At 35.5% G+C, this 24,763-nt stretch overlaps 1 protein-coding gene across 2 annotated transcripts in view; it reads left to right on the forward strand.

Moving 5' to 3' along the window:
- The first annotated feature begins 3,081 nt into the window (after positions 1-3,081).
- Positions 3,082-24,763, forward strand: part of LOC129755065 (alpha-tocopherol transfer protein-like) — a 97,462-nt gene continuing 75,780 nt past the window's right edge. Inside the window, exons 1-2 of one of the 2 annotated variants that reach the window (XM_055751392.1) lie at positions 3,082-3,421; positions 4,922-5,021. In XM_055751392.1, the coding sequence (XP_055607367.1) occupies positions 4,965-5,021 (57 nt within the window). In that variant the 5' untranslated portion in view covers positions 3,082-3,421; positions 4,922-4,964. The remainder of the gene's footprint in view (positions 3,422-4,921; positions 5,022-24,763) is intronic. The other variant, XM_055751393.1, reaches the window with a different exon arrangement.

Raw genomic sequence — 24,763 nt, forward strand, 5'->3', positions numbered from 1 at the left:
GATAACTGGATTCCCACCTGAAGAGGTGATGCTGGGAAGAAAAATACACCGAAATCTCTCACTTTTAAATTACGAACGGGTCAACTATGACGAAAAATTATTAAATAAAAATGACTTACATGCAAAGATGAAAGGCAAATGCCGGGAAGATGCCAGACGTGGAGCTCGGAAGTGTAGAGTAAAACCAGGCGATACGGTCATCATAGAGCGCCAAACTCGCAGTAAGGGAGACACTCGATTCTATCCTCAGAGGTACACCGTAATAAAGGAAGATAACGGAAGCCTCACTCTTCATAACAATCTGGGCCAGAGTCTGAATCGGCACGTCACTCAAGTGAAGAAAATCGGGCACTGGCGAGAAGCTCAACATGCAGACTCCAACTCAGGAAACACCGAAAATGCAAACAGCAACTCGGGAAATATCGGCAAATCCAAACTTCCGGATGAAATTCCACAGCGGCCAAAAAGAATGAGAAATCCTCCGGGTTTTCTGGAAGATTACGTCCAGACGATAGAAAACGACAGAATTGATCAGCAGCACTAGTTGTTTTTTTTTCCTTCTCCTTTTTGTGAACGTAAAACGTAAACAAAGAAAGACGTTCGCGTACACGCTGATACATAAATGCTCATAACAGGTTTGAAGTCACCCAAAAAAAAAATGTGTTGTGGATTCGACACGGAAAGAAATTTCTCAGAAGTAATAAAAATAAGGAAAAAGCTTATTTTATATTCATATTTATTTATTTTTCTCCGGAAAAGAAGGAAGATGTGCGATATGGGAATTCAATGGTCTGTGGACGACTGGTATAATAATGAACAGAGCTATTATAACAGTTCTCACACACACTACCACACCAGCACCGCAAGGCTGCTCCTATAGCAAAGTATCTTTGGTATTGGACATTCATCGTACGTAGGACCGTTGCGAAACACAGAAGCGTCAGGTGAGTACATACGAGACAGCCAGCAGCTGTCGGGCGATTCTTGGGATCGGAAATCGGAACCTGCACAATACTATACTAATATTATACTTATATCTTATTTTAATATGCATACAACTTTTCATGAAACACGGACATCGAAGTCAACGGCCCAAACCGTACTTGAGTGAGTTTTGCCCAACAGATTCATGAAATTGAATTCAATTTAGAGAAATCTTAAATGGAGTATGATTTTAGCAATTAATGTGGATTATTGAAATTCCCCTAGACATTTTTTAGGAGCATTCATATCTTGAAGAGTTATGAATATGTAAGGTTTTGTTCTGCTCAATATCAAACTTTGCTATCTGAATGAGATATAATCTAGATATGAACCAAAAACTGATACAATTTAGCTTTGATCCTATGGATATTTTGATATGATTTGAGATATTTTAACATCCTTCGAGTACTCAATTATAACTCATTGTGATAGAAAAAATAGAGTATAAAAATATCTCATCTTGATATAATTTTATTTTTCCTTACTGATCGGGTTAGGTATCGTGTATCACGTTCTTAGGCTCAGAGCTCAGATTTCCCAACTTTAATTTTCGTGTTCCCCGTTCAAAAGGACTGTTTTCTGTCAAATACCGTGTTAATTTGCGAAATCTGTGTAAAAAACCATGATTTCCCGAAAACCGTGTAAAAAACCTTGGTGTCTATTAAAAGATGTATTAGATATCGAAAAAAGTATGAAGAAAATTAAAAAAAAAAAATATTTATTCTTTTGAAAAAAGAAGTAGTTTTGGGTAATCGTTCTTATTACTTAAGATTTGTAGATTCTAACAATTTGTTGCAATAACTTTTATTAGATTCAAATTGAAGCGTCGATGTGGTCTAGCGGATAGGCGGGCGCGTGCGCGAATTATTGGTATGCCAGGTGTAATGGGTTGGATTCCCGGTATCGGCAAGAAAACTTTTGGGTTCGAATCCCTTAAGTGGCCGACAGGTAAGATGTGTTTCATTCTATAACTGACTGTATAATAGGAATGTTCAATAAGTTGTCAGCTGGCCAGGTATTTACACGGATGCCGGAATACTTGTAAGTAAACTAGCCCACTTGATTGACTCATTCTTCTAAAATATACCTTACATCAACACATTACATTCATCCATAACAGTTCATACGAAGCCATGGGGTCAGGGTATGGTGGCGCGCTGCATTGGAGATTTTTCGAACTGAATAATCTAAAAAATGCATGTGAGGACATACTTTGGCAGAAACTGCGGTGAATCCATGCACCCATGGTGGATTACCATCATTCGGATCATACGGGATGACTTTTATTAGATTGAAATTAACGGCATCAAACGTATGTAGTTGTGTTATTCGTTATAAAATGTCATAATTTCATTAACTCATTAATTGCTATTCTGATTTTAAAAAAGTCATGCATTGAAGGGTTGAGTAAAAAAAATAGCCGATTTATATCCATGTTATCTACCAAAGTGCAACGCTCTGTCATGTTCTGTTTTATTTTTCTGTATTTTATCTGAGGTTTGAAGTTTGCCAGCTTCATATATGCACTTTTCAGGAAATTTTCTGGTTCAATGGCTCGAGCATGATGTTAGTTGCCATTCAAGCTTAACCAGATTCGATTATCCCATTTGGTCTTATCATCAGTTCTGTCAATTGATCGTGGATCATGGGATCTTTGTTTTACCATAATTCAATGTTTTGGATACGTATTTCATATTACAAACGGCTCAAACCATTTGCATCGATCGTGTGTTTTCCATATCTTCACCCACTATGCGCAGAATGAAAGCGCGCGTGCCGCCAAAACCGCTTCAAGTTGCATGCGCCGATAAGCGAACTCAGTCAAGCGTTGGAAAAGCGCCTGGTGCGTGTGAGAAGAAATGTTTTCCCTAAAACGAGCTCGGCTTGAAGTGGAAGCGCCTCACTGACCAACAGACAGACGAACGCCGCGAAGACCCTGAAGGAAAAAGATCATCCGATCGGCGCCAAACATTTTCCGGCTCCGAGTCGATTCGGCTTTCGTGGGCATGCTGTCTCGCTCTGGCCCGAGCCCATTCGCGTATATAGTGGTGTGTTCTTTAAATATTACCGTCAGTCGCATCGTCGGCATCGTTCAGTTCAGTTTAAGTGTGGTCTACTGGTTTTCAGTGTTTCAACGATCCAACCCCAAAGCTAAAAAAAAAAAACTAGTAACACCCACCCCCACCCCTAGCACGAAAGAGTCCTCGTTGCTGTGTGAAGAAATTTCCCGCAGCTTCAGCCAAAAGCCAGTTTGGAGACTTGCTCCACCACGCGCGCATCAAGTGACGAACCCGATCCGCAGTCGTAGATCACCGGAACCGGATTCAGTGCTTCTGTGGAGTAGATCCAAAGGGATTAGACTTCCTGTGTGCAACCAACACCCACTCGTCGAATTTTTCCTTGTTCAGCTTTTACCAAAACCCAAACCCCAATCAAGGTACGGATCTTTGTGATCAAAGTGTTTTTGTGTGTGTCTTTTATTGGATTTTCAGTGTGATTCGGAACATTGGTGCATTTTCTCGGCAGTGCTCTGGTGTTGGGAAATATTCAGATTAGTGAACGGACAAAGCCGAGGAAATAGTTTGATGGAAATTTATAAACTTGAACCATACAGCGCTCAATCGGAGTGCTACCTACCCTGGGACAAACTGTTGCACAAGATGGATTTAGTTTTTTTTTTGCTGAGTGTAGAACCAAACCAACTGTTGGGGGAAACATTTTTCCTCTCCCTCTCGGAACATAATCGCTTGGAAACCGGTTTTTGGGGCCACTTGCAGCACATGGCGTAGTTAGCGGCTCCCCAATTGCTGCAGAACGGTGACTCTAGTAGACTCGAGTAGATGAATGAACGACGAAATTGCATCATTCACAACGAGTTTCTCGTTTGCTTTCGGTTCTTGCAGAAGCAGAAGCAGGGGTAGTTGTTGGGCAATATTCAGAAGTAGAAAAAAAAACCGCTTCCCACAAGCAATGCAATAGCAGGAACAGCAGCGTTGGGTGACATTTTTTGGTGTCTCATGAACATGAAAGGAGCTCCAAGGATGAAAAAAAACCCGAGTGATGCTGTGTTACCATGTTTGAAACTTTGTCGCCCGTCAGGGGAACACCATTAGTGAGAAGAAATTTTCCCAAACCTGAATATGATGAACTTTTTTTTAACTTGGTGTTATGATTTTTTTCCAAACTTGTTCGGTGTCGGTACAAAAAAAAAACCAGTGAAAATGTCATACACACGAGGGTGTCACTTTGAATAATGTGTAGTGAAACTCCGAGATTTTTTCTCTTTAGTTATTCCATCATCCGTTCCCATTTGCGTTTGCAAGAAGTGGTATTAATTTGGACTATGACACTTTTATTTCTTCGCTGCTTAAGGGACGCCGCCATGATTTGATTTAATGGTAGCGTGAGAGTGTTTTGACATCGAGGATGACATTTAACGAAGCGGTGATGATTATGTCAACTGCGTGTGGAGAGTTTTTTCCGCTGGCAATGCCTCGTTGAGCGTTTGTTTTCGAATGAATTATTTGCTTAATTTCGACTGTCTGTTTAATGGGTTACCCTTTCTATGGAGTTTCTTGTGCTTAAACTTCATCAACAACACAGAGTCGGTTTTTTGCGTGTTGAAAAAAGTGAAATCAATTTTTTTAGAATAGAGATTCAATGATGTTTGTCATCTCGTGAAATAGATTAAGAAAAGCCGAGAGTTTCTATCAATGAAAATACCTTTAACATTGGACATTTTTGATACCTTTCCCTCAATGGAAGGCTTGAAGAAATAGTATTAAACTTGCATTAAATGTTTGAACCATTTTTAATTTTACAATAATCCTCGAGTCAAATGCAAGTACTTTGCAAGTGTATTTGAAACTGTACCATAGATCAGCCCAAACAAGCCCAACATTCATCTATCATCTATCTTTTTCTCTTTTTGTCACAGTCGTCTTTCGATTTTCCTCTTCTCTGCACTTCTAAAGTAAAAAATGGCACCGACTATCCATAAGGAGGAAAACTTCTCCACTACCAATCTGAAGTGGAAGGTATGTCTCTTGAAATCAAGAAAACTTTCTTTCCCTCGCTTGAACGCCTCTCCTTCTTTTAATCCCCTAGTCAATTAACGTCAGCAAGGATGGAAACAGAACTAAAAAAAATCAATTTAACTCAAACACCCAAAGCTGCTTACATAAATGTTAAAATAGTAGACTTAACCACTTCTAACTTTAGGGGAACTTGACTATAAATATCAAATCGTGGTAATTAAGCTCAAATTAATCAATTTAATAACGACCAGAACCCATTTTCCTTAATTAATCCAAGATCAAATGAGGGATTAACAGTCATTAAACCATTGCAAAACTAATATAGAATAATTCTTCTTAAGCTGATGACTGATTTTTTCAACATGAATCAAAATGATTATCGTTACCAATAAATATCATTTCATTTTAGTTTTTAGTTTTCAATCAATATTGATGAAAACTTACATTTAAATACAGTTTCCGTACATCGTCAAATTTAACGTGAAAATGGTTTTTCAGTATAAATTATATGTAAGAAGAAACCAGGTGACCCGAAGCCGTGGGAACGGTGGAGGTGTTTGAGGTTCAAAAAATGGGGGTTCAAAACATTCAATTCTTAATCAAATCTTGATGAACGTCTAAAGTGAATCAGGAGTAACAATCTCGACTAAGAACTAAGGCCAAAACCTCGAAATCTTAATCCAAGTTTACAATTCTTCTTCAGATTTTCAAAAATGTCTCACTTGTTGACAGATATTTAAAGACTGTACTTGAAAAACATTATCGAAATTTATTCACAAAAGAAGTTGGTGCAGTTCTTAGTCTTTAATATTAAATTATTCCAATAATATCAGGCTCACTAAGGTTCACTTATTACCCGGATTTTGCTCGATTTTTTTAAATTTATTTGCAACATCGAAGAAAAATTAAAATTGCGTTATAACAATTTTGCATTCTGCGTAGAAAACAATAAATTTTTAACAAAGTTTATCCAAATAAACTGACAGATGTGTTTCGATACATTAAAAACACAACGTTTTGAGATTTTTCTATTTGATTTTGTTTGAAGAATTCCTAAATTTGTCTGAATATTTTCCAGATTATGGATTGCAAACCTTGAAGTCGAATTCTGTCATTTTATATTGTTTATTTTAATAAAATCGCCTGGATTTGCACTTCACGGATAAGTGTGGAGAATTATCTGGTGAGCTTAAGTTTGAATTATTTCCGATGTCTGGTATCAACTTTTTTTAATCCAAATGTGTTGCCTATGATAGAACTGTGGAATCGGTATCCAGTTTATTATTTTTGATTTTCGGTTCGTTTCATCGTTGGGGCAAAATCCTAATTCGAATCTTGGTTTTGCATTAAAACAAAAATTAGATTCATTTTTGATGTACGAAACTCATCATCACGGAATATTAAAAGAAAAAAATTTAAAAAAAAAACATGTTTAGGATTTCAATTTGAATTTTTCAATCTTAATTCTTATGCAGCATTGAAACTTAAAATAGTTTCATAATGATGATCAAGAATTGAAATATCAGAATTTGTTAGTCGGAATTTTCATTCAGGTTTACAAGTTGAATAACGAATGAATATGTAAAGAAAAAAATCATATAGAAAACCGAAGATTCAAAATTCAAATAAGAGATTTTTGGTTGAGGATTCTTTCTGTTTTGTTCCCAAATATTGGGATTTTTTTTTGATTTAGGTTCAGAAGAATTAAAAATTTTTATCCAGGTTTAAAATGCAGCATTCAGATTCGGAATTTAATTGAAAACATTACAAAACACAAAACAGGTTAAAACCACAATTATAAAATAAGATCTGATCTCATTTTTAAAAAATGCGTTTTTTGAAAAATCTAAATTTTTATTTTTTATTTCACAGGATATGAATACTGAAATAAGCTATTAATTGTTGATAGAGTTGAAATTAACCTTCTTGTTCAGAAAAATTTAGCTAGGGGCTATTCAAATATAACGTAACGCAATTTTCGAGCATTTTCGACCCCCCCCCCCCTACGTAACACATTCGTCTCATAATTTCTAAGTAAAATCAACAAAGCGTAACAAGTTTCTATACCCCCTTTCCCTCTAAAAGCGTTACGTAATATTTGAATGGTCCCCTAGAAATAAATTTTATTGGTTTGTTGTTTATGATTATTTAATGTAGGGGAGAATGAGGATACTTGATCCCTGGGGATACTTGATTCCATAGCTATATCTCGAAACTGGAATGTCTCACAAAGATCAAATGTTCTAGAAAAATGTGCCAAAATGAGCAAAATAACAATGCTAGTAGTTTAAAATTTTCTAACAAAATAATTGTTTGAGTAATTGAACTTTGTTTGAAAAATTTCACAAAATGTAACTTGAAGTTCTTTTTTCATCACTTTAAAATGTTCCTTACATGGGAAAATTATGAAAAAAAAAATGTTCCAATACATCAATCGTTCGAGCGTAAAATGAACTTCATAATGCCAAATTTTCAAAGCAATGAAAAACGCTCAACTTTTTTCAGAAAAAGTTTTCTAAAATGTTGATTATGGGTACAATTGATCCCCCTTCCAAACGGCATATTCTTCTTCTGAATTGATCGTAATGATTGTTGATTACAAAATTACTAATATTTATCCAAAAACTAATATTTATCAAACAATTTTCTGAAGAAAAGAGCAAAAATAATTAATTTTCTCTTAATTATAAAAAATACCGCCTTTAAGTATGCAATGTTATTAGCGTTGAGACAAAGTTATTGAATTTTCTTCTTATGTCTGCTATAAATTGTGAAATGAGAACAAACATGACCAAAATAGTCAATTAACATTATATCTTGGGGTTTTGTTTGATTTTTATTCAAGAATTAGGGCTCCCTGAATAAAAGATCAAGTCTCCTTCAATAGGGGATCAAGTCTCCCCTAACTTCAGAAAAATCGCAATTTTTTTACTCCCACGAAAATGCTTCTAGTTCATCAACGGGTTCAAGTATCGTTTCAATTTTTGGAGCATAGAAACATGAAGTTACAAGCTGTCAGAAAATGTCAAAGACGACGAGTTGCTATTTTTTTTTCCAAAAAGATATGGTGAAAATAATAAAAGGGGATCAAGTATCCCCACTCTCCCCTATAGAGTTTACAAGATAGAAAATAAATCTGATGTTCTTCAAAATGAAACTTCCATGATCCCTCATTGTAATTTTAAAGCTTAAAAACTGAAAACTTTTAGGATTTATTTTCAAAAGTAGTGGCGAATGGGGATTCTTGATCCCATTTCCTTATTTCCATCATATTTTTTTGGGAAAATTTAGCAACTCGCTGTCTTTTGCATCTTCTGACAGCGTAGGGGAGAATGAGGTTACTTGATCCCTGGGGATACTTGATTCCTTAGCTCTATCTCGAAACTGGAATGACTTACAAGGATCAAATGTTCTAGAAAATTGTGCTAAATGGAACAAAACAACTATACTAAAAGCTTTAAAAATATAACAAAATATGTTTTTGAGTTATTAAACTTTGTTTGAAAAATTTCACAAAATGCGGCTTGAAGATCTTTTTTATCATTTTAAAATGTTTCTTACATGAACAAATCAAAACAAATATATATCTTCCAAAACATAAATTGTTAGAGTGTAATATGAACTACATAATGCTTTATTTTTTTCAGATAAAGTTTTCTTAAAAGTTCATTATAGGTTCAATTGATCCCTAGAGTTCCAGAAGGTATTTTTTTCTTCTAAAGAGATCGTGATCATTGCTGATTACAAGATAAGGATAGTTTATGCAATAACTGATATTTATACAATAATTTTCTGGCAAAACGGGCTAAAAACTTTAATTTTCTCTTAAATACAGAAAATTGCGCCTTAAAGTATGCAATGACACAAGGATTGAAGCATAGTTTCGGAATTTTTTTCTTCTGACATTTATAAATTGCGAAATGAGAAAAAACATGACCAAAATAGTCAATTGACATTCTTTTTTTAAAGTTTGTTTGATTTTTTCCAAGGATTAGGGCCCCCGAAATGAAAGATCAAGTCTCATTCAATAAAGGATCAAGTCTCCCTTAACTTCAAAAATATAGCAATTTTTTTACTTCCCCAAAAATGCTTCTAGTTTAAGGTTGCCAGAATTTTTTCCACTCCCATCCGGGCCTAGCAATTCCGGACATTTTTTCAAAAAAACCTGGCAAAATCCGGGCATGGATTTCAATTTATCAAATCCAAAAACCGGGCGAAATTTAGTTGATATTATAGGGGAGAGTGGGGATACTTGATCCCCTTTTCTTGTTTTCACCATATCTTTTTGGAAAAAATTAGCAACTCGTCGTCTTTGACATTTTCTGACAGCTTGTAACTTTAAGTTTCTATACTCAAAAAATTAGAACGATACTTGAACCCGTTGATGAACTAGAAGCATTTTCGTGGGAGTAAAAAAATTGCGATTTTTCTGAAGTTAGGGGAGACTTGATCCCCTATTGAAGGAGACTTGATCTTTTATTCAGGAAGCCCTAATCCTTGTATAAAAATCAAACAAAACCCCAAGATAGAATGTTAATTGACTATTTTAGTCATGTCTGTTCTCATTTCACAATTTATAGCAGACATAAGAAGAAAATTCTAAAACTTTGTCTCAACGCTAATAATATTGCATACTTAAAGGCGCTATTTTTTATAATTAAGAGAAAATTAATTATTTTTGCTCTTTCAGACAATTGTTTGATAAATATTAGTTTTTGGATAAATATAAGTAATTTCGTAATCAGCAATCATAACGATCAATTCAGAAGAAGAATATGCCGTTTAAAGGGGGATCAATTGTACCCAACTCTAGGGGATCAATTGTACCCATAATCAACATGTTAGAAAACTTTTTCTGAAAAAAGTTGAGAGTTTTCCATTGCTTTGAAAATATGGCATTATGAAGTTCATTTTACGGTCGAATGATTGATACATTGGAACAAATATTTTTTTCATAATTTTCCCATGTAAGGAACATTTTAAAGTGATGAAAAAAGATCTTCAAGTTACATTTTGTGAAATTTTTCAAACAATGTTTAATTACTGAAACAATTATTTTGTTAAAATTTTCTAAACTACAAGCATTGTTATTTTGCTCATTTTGGCACATTTTTCTAGAACATTTGATCTTTGTAAAACATTCCAGTTTCGAGATATAGCTAAGGAATCAAGTATCCCCAGGGATCAAGTATCCTCATTCTCCCCTATATAAAAGCGAAGAAAAAAATGCAAAAAAATGAAATTAATATTTTATTAATGTAATTGCAGACATACAAAAACTTTTTGGAACACTCAAATATTTAAAGGTTTATAAAAGTTAACCAGCGAAATTATTTGAAACAACCGTTGAAAATTTCCATATCGTTAATCCATTTTGCTAAAACTTACTCAAAAACTTTGATTTTTTTTTGGTTTCTTTGTGAAAATTGTGAAAAAATCCGGGCAATATCCGGACTTTTTTCACGATATCCGGGCAACCGGGCCGGACCGGACTTTCTCGAAATTTTGCATCAAATATCCGGGCAAACCCGGATAAAACCGGGCAATCTGGCAAGCTTATTCTAGTTCATCAACGAGTTCATATATCGTTCCAACTTTTCGGGCATATAAACTTGAAATTACACGCTATCAGAAAATGCAAAAGACGGCTAGTTGCTAATTTTTTTTAAAAAGATATGATAAAAACAAGAAAAGGGGATCAAGTATCCCCATTCTCCCCTATAGTGTTAAGTTTATATGCTTCAAAAGTTAGAACGATACATCAATTCATGGATAAACTAGAAGCATTTTTGTGAGACTTAAAAAAATTGCGATATTTTTTAAGTTACAGGAGATTTGATTCTTTACTAAACGAGATTTGATCCTCAATTCAGAGTGTCCAGACCCTGGGCAAAAATCTAGTAAAACCCAGGGATAAAAGGTCCTGTGACTACGTTTTGCCAAATTATTTCTAATTTTACAGTTTGTAAGTATCAGGCAAAGAGAATTCTACCCCTAAATTCATTGCATACCTTAAGGCGCAATTTTCTAGTTTTTAGATAAATACAGTATTTTCAGTCCTTTCCAACAGATAATTACTGTATAAATATAAGTTATTGGAAGGATATTAGTAATTTAATGATAACTTATAATCACGATCCATTTAGCAGAAAATTATATCTTTTATTACTCTACGGTTCAAGTGAACCCATAAAATACATTTTGGAAAACTTCTTTTTTTTTTTTTAAATTGAGTGTTTACTATTGGTTTTAAAATATGGAATTATACATATTATACTCTAACGATTGGCATATTGGAAAATAATAGTTCTACTTTAATTTTTTCATGTGAGAAACATTTTAAAGTTATAAAAAAAGATCATCAAATCACATTTTGTTCAATTTTTCAAACAAAGTTCAATAGGTAATTTGATATTTTTTTTTTTGGAAATTTGTTGTTATAACAGTATTGTTGTTCTTTTCCAAATGCCACTATCAATATAAAAGGACTTTAACTCACATAATGAGATCCTCTTAGTATCACTTTTTTTGTACTGTTCTTCATGGATGCATTTAAAAAAATTAAAGGAAAAATTTGAGACATGGCCCTGGTTCATATACGTACCAGCCCACCATTTTAATTACCTAAAATGTTCTCCACTTGAGACGAGTTTTATTTCTCGGCCAATACTTTTGGCATAAGTTTCTTGTACACTTATTACATCGGACGATTAATGTGCTAGCTAGCTAGCTGAAATTTCTCATGGATTTTCTCATAGTTTTTCTTAATAAATTTCGTAGGACCTAATGCGTGGTTTTGATTCGAATATTTCAAATTTCTTCTAAAGTCTGCTTCATTTAATATTGGAACACAAACAATTGCGTGTAGTTCAGTCATTTATTAACGAATGCATAATTTATTTTTCATACAAATGTAGCATTTTCTTTACTCTTTCATACAAAAGAAAATTAAAAAAACTATTCATTGCTGTTTCGAAGAAATTCTCGTACTTTTCCCGTAATACGGCACATTAGGCGGCGCACACCCTTTTCGTCCACCGTTTTGGCGATTTGATTCCACCAGTTCTTCATTTGAGTCATGTTCCTAACAAGTTTTCCCTTTGCCTTAAGCCTCCGCTTCGTGATTGCCCAGTATTTCTCTATCGGCCGGAACTGGGGGCAGTTTGGGGGGTTGAGGTCCTTCGGTATTACGCTGACCCCGTTCGTTGCGTACCATTCCATAACCGTTTTGCTGTAATGGCAGCTTGCGAGGTCCGGCCAAAACATTACTGGACGGTCGTGGGCACGAATAAACGGTAGAATCCGTTTCTGTAGGCACTCTTTTTTGTAGACTTCTGATGTCATTGTCTTGTCAGTGAGAAAGACTTTGGTTTTCTGTCCACAACTGCATATCCCCTGCCAAATCATGTACTTGCGAGCGAATTTATCCGCAAACACGAACTTAAATTTTGCAGGTACATCCCCCCGAGCCGTCGCCAAATAAAATTTTTGACCTGGGATTTGCCCAAAGTCCGCCTTCACATAGGTCTCATCGTCCATCAGAATACATCCGTCGAACTTGGTCAGCACTTGGTCGTACAGCTTTCGAGCACGGATTCTGGCCACATTGTTCTGCTTCGGCGTCCGATTTGGCTGTTTGCTGGCTCGGAATGACCTTATTCCTTCCCGGAGACGAATTCGTCGCACCGTACTGTGAGCGGCCTGGAACTTATTGGCCAAATCGCGGTCTGAAAGATTGGGATTCCTCTTGACGGCCTTGATGACTTTCCCACGCAGTTTCCGGTCGACAGTTCCACTCCGACGCTTCGAATGCGGCTTCCGAGCCGTGGTCAATGTTTCCTTGTACTGCTTGATAACACGCCATACGGTATTTCTGGGCATTTTAAGCTGTTTAGCTAGCTTCGATGCCGACAACAATGGATTTTCAAGAAAACTGTGCACAATTTGATCTCTCCGTTCGGCTTCCATGGCGGTTGTTTACAAAATGCTATCGTTTGGTGTTATGACATAAATACATGGTGAAAGGTAATGAATTTCCCGACACGTGGGTGAAAAAAGTTTCCAAATCCGTCCACTAGGAGTGCCACAATGAGCAAAAGAATTTGTTCCAATATTAAATGAAGCAGACTTTATGTTCATTTTTTTCAGTTACTTCACTAGGCTAATTACCCACATAATATGAGTCACACAAATTGTAGACCTATGACCAAAATTTCAAATCAAATAGACTTTCTATTGACTACAAAATTTACAATGGTTTAATAGAAGACAAAATTCTATAATTTGAAAAATGCCAGTTTTATTCTGAAGACATGGGCTTTTACAGAAGGCATGTCTGACAGCGAGTTTCTCAAATATTCGACATTCAACTTGTAACAGAGCTTTCCCAATGCTTCAGACATAAAGGGCGAACACAAAATTATTGTGACACATTCAACAGCGTATAATTTTCTTTTACCAATGGGTAAAAATCAATCAAATTTTGCACACTTTCCCATTGATGTGTATTGATTACTTGCTGTCAAACTGTAAGTCGTGTTTTTCGATTAAACAAAAATGGAGGTGAACCAAGCGAGTCGAGAGAACAAATTCTTTCCAAACACTTGGATTTCCTGACCTGTCGCATTGGTAGTTGGGAAAAATGTTGAACACCATTCAACCGTCTTCAGAGTGTTGAAGCGGTTCCAAGAGCGGTTGACGTTAGACCACGGCAAAGGAACTGGAAGAAAACCGGGACCGGATAACGAAAAGACGAAATGGATGATTAAAGTAAATCGCAACGTCTAAAGACGTGATTTGGCTTAAAAGATCGGCATGTTGCAGAGCTACGTCCAGAATGCAAAGAAGAAAGCTGGACTACATACAAACAAGGTATAGAACTTCCCAAACTGAGATGAGCTGCTGCGGCTAAAACTCGGACACGGAAGCTCTACGATATATGGCTGCTGTGGGATGGACGACGAAACGTATATAAAAGCCAATTTTAAGCAAATTCCGGGGTTGAAGTTTTTCACCGGCAAGAGCAAGTTCGATGTGGACGACAAATTTAAGAAGAAGAAAATGTCGAAGTTAGCCTCCAAATATCTCGTTTGGCAGGCCATATGCTCTTGCGGACGGAGGAGTGAGCCTTTCGTGACAAAGGGTATAGTAAATGTAGCGCCTTTTGCCGTTCTTGCAGCACGACGAAGCTCCGCAATTTTGGCCAGATTTGGCATCATGCCACTATTCTAAAAGTTGCATGGAGTGGTATGAGGCCAATTCTGTCCATTTGTTCCAAAGAACATGAACCCGCCAAACTGCCCGGAGCTGCACCCGGTGGAGCAGTAATGGGCAATAATGTAGCGGCCACTTCAGAAGAGCAAAAGGCAGTCAAAGATTAGAAGGACGTGTTTAGAAAATAAAAAAAACTTAAAAACTAACTGGTACCTGATGACACTGTAAAGACTTTGATAAAGGGCACCATGCGAAAATGCGTTCAATTTTACACTCAAGGCTCCATCTATTAACTTTTCTTTTGATTTTTGAAGTAAATATAGATATGTATAAAACTACCCTTTTTATGAAACATTATAAGAAAATTGACATGATATTTTCGATGTCGCAATAATTTCGTGTTCGCCCTTTAATCGTGCTTTTTCCGTCATGTGAGTAGTGAGATTTCGTCAATTGATACGGAGCCGTAATGTTGAGGGAAAATAGCTATGTATGTAGTCCAGTCAAACGTGATGTGCGGATTCTCTCAACTCTGATAATCACTATTAAATTTATGTAGCAGTTCAATAACGGTACCCTGTATTTTAAATAGTGAATTTTTAAATTTCCGACTGAAATCGTTTTCAAAATTTTATGATCGAAAATGGATTCAACAAAGATAGATACTTTGAAATGTTATTAAAATTTGCAGAGTTTGATCCTCACTGTCCTAGTGATGTTGAATCAAAAACTATGTTTTGATTTACAACTGCAGAATTTTTTTTCTCCAACACCAAAATATGTTGCAGTTTTTGTTGACCAAACATGCTATGATTATTTCTCTACATTTGCATCAGCCCCGAAACAGAACCCTTCTCTCGCTGACGTTACCGAGTTTTCCGTGATTGACGTGTTTCATGCGATATTCTGCAGCTAAAATTCAATTGCATTTTGCATTGATGGGCACATAGTTTCACAGAATTGCGTAGGTTATAGCAATTCTGTTTGAGGTTGGACATCCAAATTCGTTCGAAATTTGGATGGGAAGCAAAGTGATGCACTGATTGATTTTACCAATTTTTGCCAATCTGTGTTGCCACACATGTGTAAGTATGTAGCTCACATACCACACGGAAAAATTGGGTTATTCATAAAAAGTGTAGCACTTACACCTTCAAAATTATTAATCGGTTGTTGCTCAAAAATTGTATTCCACTAATGCAATTTTGGGTAGTTTTGGGTAGCCAATATACAGATGTAAACTAAAATTCGATTATTCAGCTCTGTATAAAAGTTTGTTGTTGTTGGAAAGCTTTGGAAGGGGATGTTCAGCATTGAAATTTTCCAAAGTTATATGTTATGATGTTTTTTGTTTTCCATAATTTCTTAAGATGAATCATCAATTTCAACTCACAAAAGGTACGTACAATTCTTAATTGTTTGTTTTTATGGAGAATGTCCACACAAATGCTGCTATTCAAGAAACTTTTTTCTCTACAGCCGCCGGATAAAATCGTCCTTCTGTGATGCTAAATGAAGCAAGCGCTATTTTCGCACAACTCCGAAAAGTTTTACGATGAGCTTCGAATAATGATAAGATGAACCGGAAGGATCGAGAAGATTAATTACATGTGCACATTGATGGAACGGAACATTGTAAGTGTTTGTTGCTGGCTAAAGGGTAAGGTATTTAATACTTATTTTAACCACGGATGAATTTAAACTTGCTGCCCCAAAACACCCAGCTGCTTTCGTACGTTGAAGGAAATCAAGTTTGATTCAGACAAAAAGCATCTATTCCCTTTTCAGTGGCTCTACTGTATCCGCCCAAAGAACCTGGGCGAGCTCCGGAAGCCAAGTTCCAAAAGTTACGTTTTCATGACGTTAAGGTAATGATATCCTTTAAATTTGATACTCATCAACAAACTTCGGCTTCAATGTTGTCGGAAATTTGAAAATCCTAACTAAAACTTGTTTGTGTTTCTTTGCAGGATGCGACGAAAAGCAGCCGTTAAAGAACATTCCGTGGGTAGAAATCAGGGGCAAAAGGACCGAACTGAAAGCAGGAACGATGACTGGATGTCAAAAACTAAAAACAACAAACACGGATGATGAGCTAATTTGGTTGTTTCCAAAGAGCAGCCAAAATTTCAAAAATAGTCCTCTCTCCTCCAGCGATAATACAAAACTGGCAGATAATAATTTGACGATGGTAACGAGCTCGCCGAGCACCCTTCAGCACCTGATTTATATCAATTTTGAAGATACAGCTCAAGGCGCTGAGCCGCTACAGTATTTTTTTTTTGCAGCCGGTAAAAAATCGAGATTACTTTACCGGGTTGACCGGCTTAAGTATTTATTTGTATAATAAAGAATGATTGCTACGCAAAAAAATAAATTTTTGTGATTTTTTGCTCAAAAAATTTAAAAACTTTCATTTTTGCTAAGAAATCTCAAAAATGCATGGGCATCCCCATGTCGAATTATACAGAATTGACTAACCGAGTGAAAGCTCGCAAATGTATAAAAGCTCTTTGCACACATTCTGCGTACAACGCCCAAAGATAAAACTAAGTGGAGACACTTTTCTTGAAACTGTATAAGTTTTTATACAGAATCGAGTAACTTTGGTTACCGTGCACTGATCTAAATTTGCTTGGCTAATTCACACTTTCTCCGAGAGAAGATGGAGGCAGCAAACAAGACGGGTGGCCCACATTGAGGCTTCAGTTCAATTATCGATTGCTGTTATTATTCGAAAAACCTTCCTACAGCCTCACCATTGAACATAGGTATCCGCCTAATCTCTACCAAGCTTCATTGAAGATGGATTGGATTGGTAGGTTCAATTCCGCTTGGATTCTGCGGGTGCTTCAATCCGTGAAATTGAACAACATTTTTTTTTGCTGCTGCGGCCGATTGCATTCATTTTTTTTATCTCTCTCTCTCTCTCTGTTGCGGTTTCTGCATCAAACAACATTTTGTTACTGGAACGAGCCACTCGCCATATCATGTAAATGAAACAAACGAATGGAAAAAAATTGATAAGGCCTTCCGATTGTCGGATAATCCTGAGCTGATGTGCGATATTTCATCAAATTTCCATGTAGGTGGAGTAGCTGAAGGGGGTGGTGCTTTGTAAAGCTATTATACCGGATTTATTCACTGATCCGATGTTGCCATCTCTGATCATCGATGTTGGCTCCGTTGCAATTTTCTCATTGATTACCCGCGATGTGAGGCGAAAATTTTTGCGTGATGATGTTTTGAGGTCGGGAAAGCGTACAATCGTTTTCAAATTTTGGTGCAGATATCTTCTGGATCATTTCAGCATGGATACATATTTTGTTTCAATAGCCTACGAAAACGATTCGAAAGTTCTACGGCAAACTGGTGATCTCAGCGTTTCCAACCGTTGATGGTTTAATAATTCCACCGAAAAAATAAAACGAGCAGCACGTTTTTCATATACATATTGAAGCAATCAATTAGCGCTCCAAGCGCCGCGCTTCGCTGTCTTTGAGGGGAACATTTCAATTCACAAGACTTCATATGCTTACCCGTTTCTCCGGGAAGTGGTAAGCTCACTTTGGTGTGGTACGGAACCAATTTCACGCCATACGAGGCTAGTTAATGGCAACCCTTGCTTTGCTCATCAATATCGTCGGAGCGTGTACCATCAATACTTCGAGAAGCGCCCGCCGGTAAACCACGAAACTCATTATAATATTCGATACAAGTTGCTATATCGAAGTTCATCAATCAGGCAGGTAAGGAGCAAATATTTCGTCGGATACCAATGAGTTGTTCGAGAATACGGCATCTACCAGTGATTTTCGGCTCGTGTTGCAGTTAATAGCTGGCTGCACGGAAATCAAATTTGTGATTTTTGGTGTGATGCGAAATTTCAAAATCTTAAATAATCTGAACTCATTGAAAGGAACTCTAAGGTTGCACTTTCGAAAGTTTAAGATTTTTTAAATCACACAATAAAAAGTTTCATTTAAAATATTTAGGATCATGCGATTCTTGTTAAATAGCTTCGCCTGTGTCTCTGTACATTTTTGTGTCCGTCGTTTTCAACAGAATCATTGTTTTCTGTAACAAAACTTCAAAGATCCTTTACTGCATTGTAGGGTCTTCTTATGTATTTTGGAGATTTGTATGCGTTTGACATTTATTTCGTGTTTATGATTTTCAATCATGAGTCTTTCAATGATTCTGTAGGAATTTACTGGTGGTTTTTATTTCTTCAGATTGTAGGTATAAGTAAATTCTAGAATACATTGCCCTCATTTTTTCATATGTGGAAAAAATAAATCAAGTTTTGCTGTAAGAAAGAAACGCTTGACTTGTTTTTTTTGATAGAAATACGAGAAGACAAAGGAATTTAAATGTTAAATTTAGAAACTTCATGAAACAATACTTTATTTTTAGTTGATCCTATTTTGCGTTGTCAGATAATTCTGGGAACTATCAGTTTTTTTTAATCGAAATCGAAAGAAATTGTTTCTTTCCGTGCAATTTTCTTTTAGTTTAGCCCATCGAAATATAATTTGCATTTCTCAAACAAAACTTGTAGCAAAATTAAAATTGAATTCGAAATGTTATTAGATTTGAAAATCGGTTCATTCTTCATTCTATATGAGGCCCTTGGAGCCAAAGGGGTATAAGTTTAAGTGCATAAAAGCTTATTTCAAGAAAAAAGCACTTAAAGTTCGTTATGTTTTAAAAAATTCCATAGATATTTTTTATGAAATTTTTCAATGAGTTTGATCTTTAAAATAAAAACAAAGCATTTGACACAATTTTTGCAACAACCAAGTTTTTTTTGACGATGATTGAGGCGGCATATGATTTTTGATTTTTGCACTTATACCCTTATGCCACCAACAAATTTCCATTTTCAGGCGATTTTATCTTGTTGATATGATTCAGAAAACTTAGGGATTTAATTAGGTAAGAGTCAAATAATTTATTAACATATTCATTTTTTACTATTATGATGGAAAATGTACCCTGGTACTGTTAATCGAAAGATTTCATGTCTAAAGACAACCAGAAGTGGTATTTTATTTTACAGATTTTATCGTATAGAATGTTATGCAAACTCAATTTCGTATATCTGCACCAACAATGTGCGGCCCATGCATATTCTTTATCTTATTTAAATACATTGCATGATTTTATTACGATAATGCAATCCAAATTAAGAATATTTGTGCTAACGTACTGGTTTTGCTGCATTATATACGATATGTTAACACGTATATTTGTTTTGCAAATTCGAAATACCCACCAAATGGTTGTCTGGATTGTAAGCAAGGCTGGATTAAGGGGGGGGGGGGGGGGGGGGAGGAGCAAAAGGGGCAATTGCCCCGGCCCCCCGGCTCAGGAAGCGCGAGGAAAAAAAAAATTAAAATTACTTATATCATACAACTTCAATTTCTTCAAATCTATGAAAAGAAATCAAAACTAGAAAATCGGAATGAAAACTTTAAATATAACAACTAAAGGGCCCCCCGTGGAATTATATCTTGAATAGTTTTTCTCTTACATAAGTTAGGGAGGGCCCCTAGAGTAAGCAGTAAAGGAGTTCTGTCGCATTATGCGGGCTGAAAATATAAAAATTTTGGTATTGAATTTCATAATTTCCAGCCCAAAATCTGAAAAAAATAATGTTAACTGAATTCGAAAAAAAAAATCAACATCAATTTAGAAGAATACGAGGCAAAACATCTAAAATTTTCATATTTTTTCATCAAAACATGTCAGTCAGGATATTCTCTACAGAACAGATAAAATAAAGAAAAACATCTCCACATTTTCATTACAAACGTCTTGCACAATAATAACGTTTATTATTACGTTAACTTTCCAAGTAGGGGGAAGTGTTCCTAAATGCGCATATTGGGTAATATGCGCATACAGCCGATAAACGATATGGCTGAAGATTCATCATATCTAATCAGTGCAGTTTGAGGGTAATACGCTTTTAACACATGGCATGAAAAAAATAAATTGTTATATAAAGCCGAAAACATTTAAAAATTCAAACAAGATTTATGTCAGTTTTGTTATAATATATTAAACTTTAATTGTCGTGCGTACAGATTCTGTGAACAAAAATTTTAATGGTTTTTCTTTCTTATTCATCTGGAAATCAGAAATTTAACAAATTCAAGCTTTTGGCAAAGTTGTAAATGATAAGGTATTGAAATAAGAGATAGGTTCTGAATGCCCATATCAAGGCAGGTTAAATGCCTATATCAAGAAAAATCGATTATTCTTATAAATTTTTTACTTTTCATCATTGAAACATCAAATCTACGCTCAAATCAGGATCTTACAGCGAAAAAAGAAGAACTTCATACTGATCCAATAAAAATACGATATGAACAAAATATTACCATGAAATATGGCCATATGGCATACCTAACTATGTTTCATGCAAAAGAACTCATGATATTAAAAATTTCACCAAAATTTCAGCCTTGACGTATGCTTAACATCCGTTTCTACCATTTTCAATTAAAAAATATCAAAATATTGCAAGTGTCAATGAAATATAGCTAAAAACTTGAATATGCGCATTTAGCCGCCAGTTTCGGAAATTGGCTATTTTGACTTCTTTTATAATAAAATCATTTTCACAAAAACTGTAAGAGATTTTAAAAGAAAAATTGCTCTTACGTATATAAAACAGATGTCCGCTCATGTGTATATAGCTTTCAGACTCCTATCTATTGGAATAAGGGAGAAAATGAGTGCTTTCCTTAATATGCGCATATAGCCCGCCTCTCCCCTAATGGTTACTGCACTTAAATAGCAGCTAATTTGGCCAAAAATGGCTCACAGTGCTAAGAGAAAACAGAGAAGCTCTAAGATAAACATTTCAGAATTTTACCCTGGCAGTATCCGGATTGATAAGGGGTATTATTATTATCTATATATATAAAAATGAATTTCTGTCTGTCTGTCTGTCTGTCTGTCTGTCTGTCTGTCTGTCTTTCTGTCTGTTCCCTATAGACTCGGAAACTACTAAACCGATTTACGTGAAACTTGGCAAGTGGGGGTAATGGAGGCCGGGGAAGGTTCCTATCATGGTTTGGGACCCCTCCCCCTAACAGGAAGGGGGGGAGGGGCCTCCCAAATAAAAGACAATTTTTTGCATAACTCGAGAACCCATCAAGCAAATGGTATCAAATTTGGCATGAGGTGGTATTTGGGAACGGGGATTATTTCAATGAATATTAGGTACCCCTCCCTCCTCTCAATGGGGTGATAGGAAGGGGGGAGGGGGGCTTCCTTACAATTTTTCATATAACTCGAAAACTAATCAAGATATTGAAACCAAATTTGGCATGGGAAGGTATTTTGATATGAAAAAAATTTCAATGATAATTTGAGGCCCCTCCCTCCCTGAATGTGAAAGGGGGAGGGGCCCCTTTCATATTTTTTACATAACTTAAAAAATAATAAAGCAAATGGAACCAAATATGGCATGGGAAGGTATTTGGATACGAAAAATATTTCTATGATTATTTGAGACCCCTCTCTCTTTCCAGTAGGGAGATATAAAGGGGGAGGGGCCCTCTTTTTAATTTTTTCATAACTCAAATACAAATCAAACAAATGAAACCAAATTTGGCATGGGCGGATATTTGGGAACGTGACATGTTCTAATGATTGTTTGAGACCTCTCCCTTCTTCCAGCGAGGAAAAAGGAAAGAGAGAGAGGGAAGTTTCATACAATTTTACAGCATAACTCAAGAACTACAACAGCAAATTGAACCAAATTTGGCATGGAACGATATTTGGGTACGAGAAATGCTTCTATGAATATTTGGTATCCCTCAATCCTTCAAAAAGGTGGATGAAAAGGGGGAGAAGAGGTCTCCCTTACAATTTTCAATATCTGATCTGATCGAGCAAATTTGAACCATATTTGGCATGTGAGGGTATTTGGATACGAGAAATGTTTCTATGTATTATAAATTTAAGCCCCACCTTTTTTCAGCGGAAAGATATAAAGGGGAAAGGGAGGCTACCATATTTTTTTTGCATAACTTGAGAATTAATAGAGCAAATGAAATTAAATTTCTTATCAAAAAAATGTTGAGTACAAAAAATACTATTATGAATATTAAGTTCTCACCCCTCCATTCAATGGAGTGAATGGCAGGGGTTTGGTACTTCCTTTCAAGTTTATGCATAACTCAAAAATTTACATCGAAAATAAAACCAAATTTGGCATGGGATGGTATTTCAATACGAGAAATTTTTTTATGTCGAACAATTCTTTTCTTGCAGTGGGATGATAGAATTGAAAATAAAGGAAGAGAAGAGGAAAGCTTACATTTAACTTTTTTTTTACAAAATCCGAGAAATGGACAAAACTTAACATGGAAAATCATTTTGGTATGATTCTATGATTATCTGACACACCATCCTCCTTTCAGTGAGTAGGTACATAGGACGAAGGAGGTGAACCCAATACAATTTTGTTAGCATAAGTTCTCAATTGATGCTAACGAAGCCATCAAATGGAAACAAATATGGTATGGAAAGGTACTTGGTTACGAGGTGTAGAGAAGAGAAGAAAAGAGGGGGTTCCATATAAATTGTGTTTTGAAGCTTAAAAAATTATCAACCAATGGAACAATATTTGATACAAGAAGATGTTTGGGAACGAAAAAAATGGGTATGATTATTAAAAATTACGATCATCATTCAGCAGGGGGAAGGGAATGACAGAGGAGGGGGGGAGGGGGGGGTATTCTCTCTTATCAGTTTTTTAGCATAAATCCAGAACATATCAAGCAAAAACAACCATATTTCATCTGTTGGATTGTTTGCGTACGATTTATTTGGAACCCTCTTTTTTAGGGCGAACCTTAAAGAAACAGATCAAAATTATCAGATCTTTAACGCAAATCAAGATTCAGAATATTAGCTTAAGTTATTTTTGTGTAGCAATCCGAAACTCCAGCTGCAGCTCTCTTTTTATAGCGGTTGCTTTTGAATTATGTTATATTTGGATTTAAAATAATGCCAACAAAACAATAAAAATTTGAATAAATTCTGAAAATATCATTCGATTTTGGAAGGTGTAGCAAAGCACACAGGGTCAGCTAGTTTATAATAAAAACGATCTCATAGTTGAGTTGCTGATATCATTGAGTGATTCTCTTGTTCAGTTTCAGGGTTTTCTGAAAAAATAAAATTAAAAATATTTCACAAAAGCATTTTTCAATCAACAAAATTGTAAAACATGACGTAATAACATCGCGAACATGATGGAATTGATTAAAACTAGCTGTTTCGAAATTAACAAAACTTGATTTTTTTTCGTGCTCCTGAAAATTATTTTCACTAGAATGTCTGCTGGCCAAAGCTGACAAAAACGAAGCTAAACCATCATGAGGTTGAACTTCAAGTAAAATCGATTAGTAAGGATCGTTAATTGCGTAAAATACATACAAGAGTACGTTTTTTAGCTTTTGAAAACAGCGAAAACCAAAGTTTTAGTTTTGAAAATTGTTGTTTTTTTCACAGGAGCAGAATCTTGACAAATAATTATATCTTTAAAAAATAACCAGCAAACACAAACTTTAATCTGCCTTGTAACGATCATAAATATTATTGGATTCAACCGCTGAGATTTGATTGAAATAGGGTTTTTTACAAGTTTTGTCGTCCATCATAAATCACCTGTCTCATTGACTTTGTACAAACTATACAGCCTACGAGCTTTGAAACAAGCGAAAATTTATTGTTTGAGGTTAGGTTTTAATGACTCATAGCTCGGCAACGCTATAAGCTTTTTGGACAAAATTTGGGGGACATTTCAACGATTTACACTTATTTATTCGCTTTTCATAATTATAAATTCTGGTATATGAGTATTGACTTCCCTCATGACCCTTAACCGGAGTTGCCGATCATGTGATTCACTCAAACGCATGATTTCAACTTTGTGGATTTTTTTCATATTTTTCAAGCTCAGATTTTTTTTACAATAATCAATGGTTTTGGCAGCTACCGATAAGATTATGGTGGATTTTGAAAGAAATTGTGCATGCTTTTTTTATATTTTCTCTTGCCTCGCAAATATTTAAAAAAATGCGTTAATTTTGAAATTTGATAACAATAGGTAGGGTTGTACTGTTAACAGGCTGTTTGGTAACTCGAAAATTAGTTATCAGCAAAAAAAAGCGTTCCTTTCCTTAATGAACTAAGCTTCATCATAAATTTTAGAACTTTTATGATTTAAATATCTTGGTTTTTGAATTATCATATGTAAAACGATTCTCTCCACTGTTTAAAAAATATCAACATACTCTTTTTCGCGTTTCGGGATCTGGAAAGCCTTTTCTTAGCAAATCGTCTTGAACAGAGGTGGCCAAAATTTTGACAAAAAAAACTTTATTATGAACCGTCAAGACCATGGATGGCCAACATTTTTACCAAAATAGCCTTGTTTTAAACTAGCAGATAACAGACATTGAATTTATTTATGAAAATTTCACATCATGATTCCGCTTCTA

This window comes from Uranotaenia lowii, chromosome 3 (genome assembly GCF_029784155.1).
Source record: "Uranotaenia lowii strain MFRU-FL chromosome 3, ASM2978415v1, whole genome shotgun sequence".
Taxonomy (NCBI): domain Eukaryota; kingdom Metazoa; phylum Arthropoda; class Insecta; order Diptera; family Culicidae; genus Uranotaenia; species Uranotaenia lowii.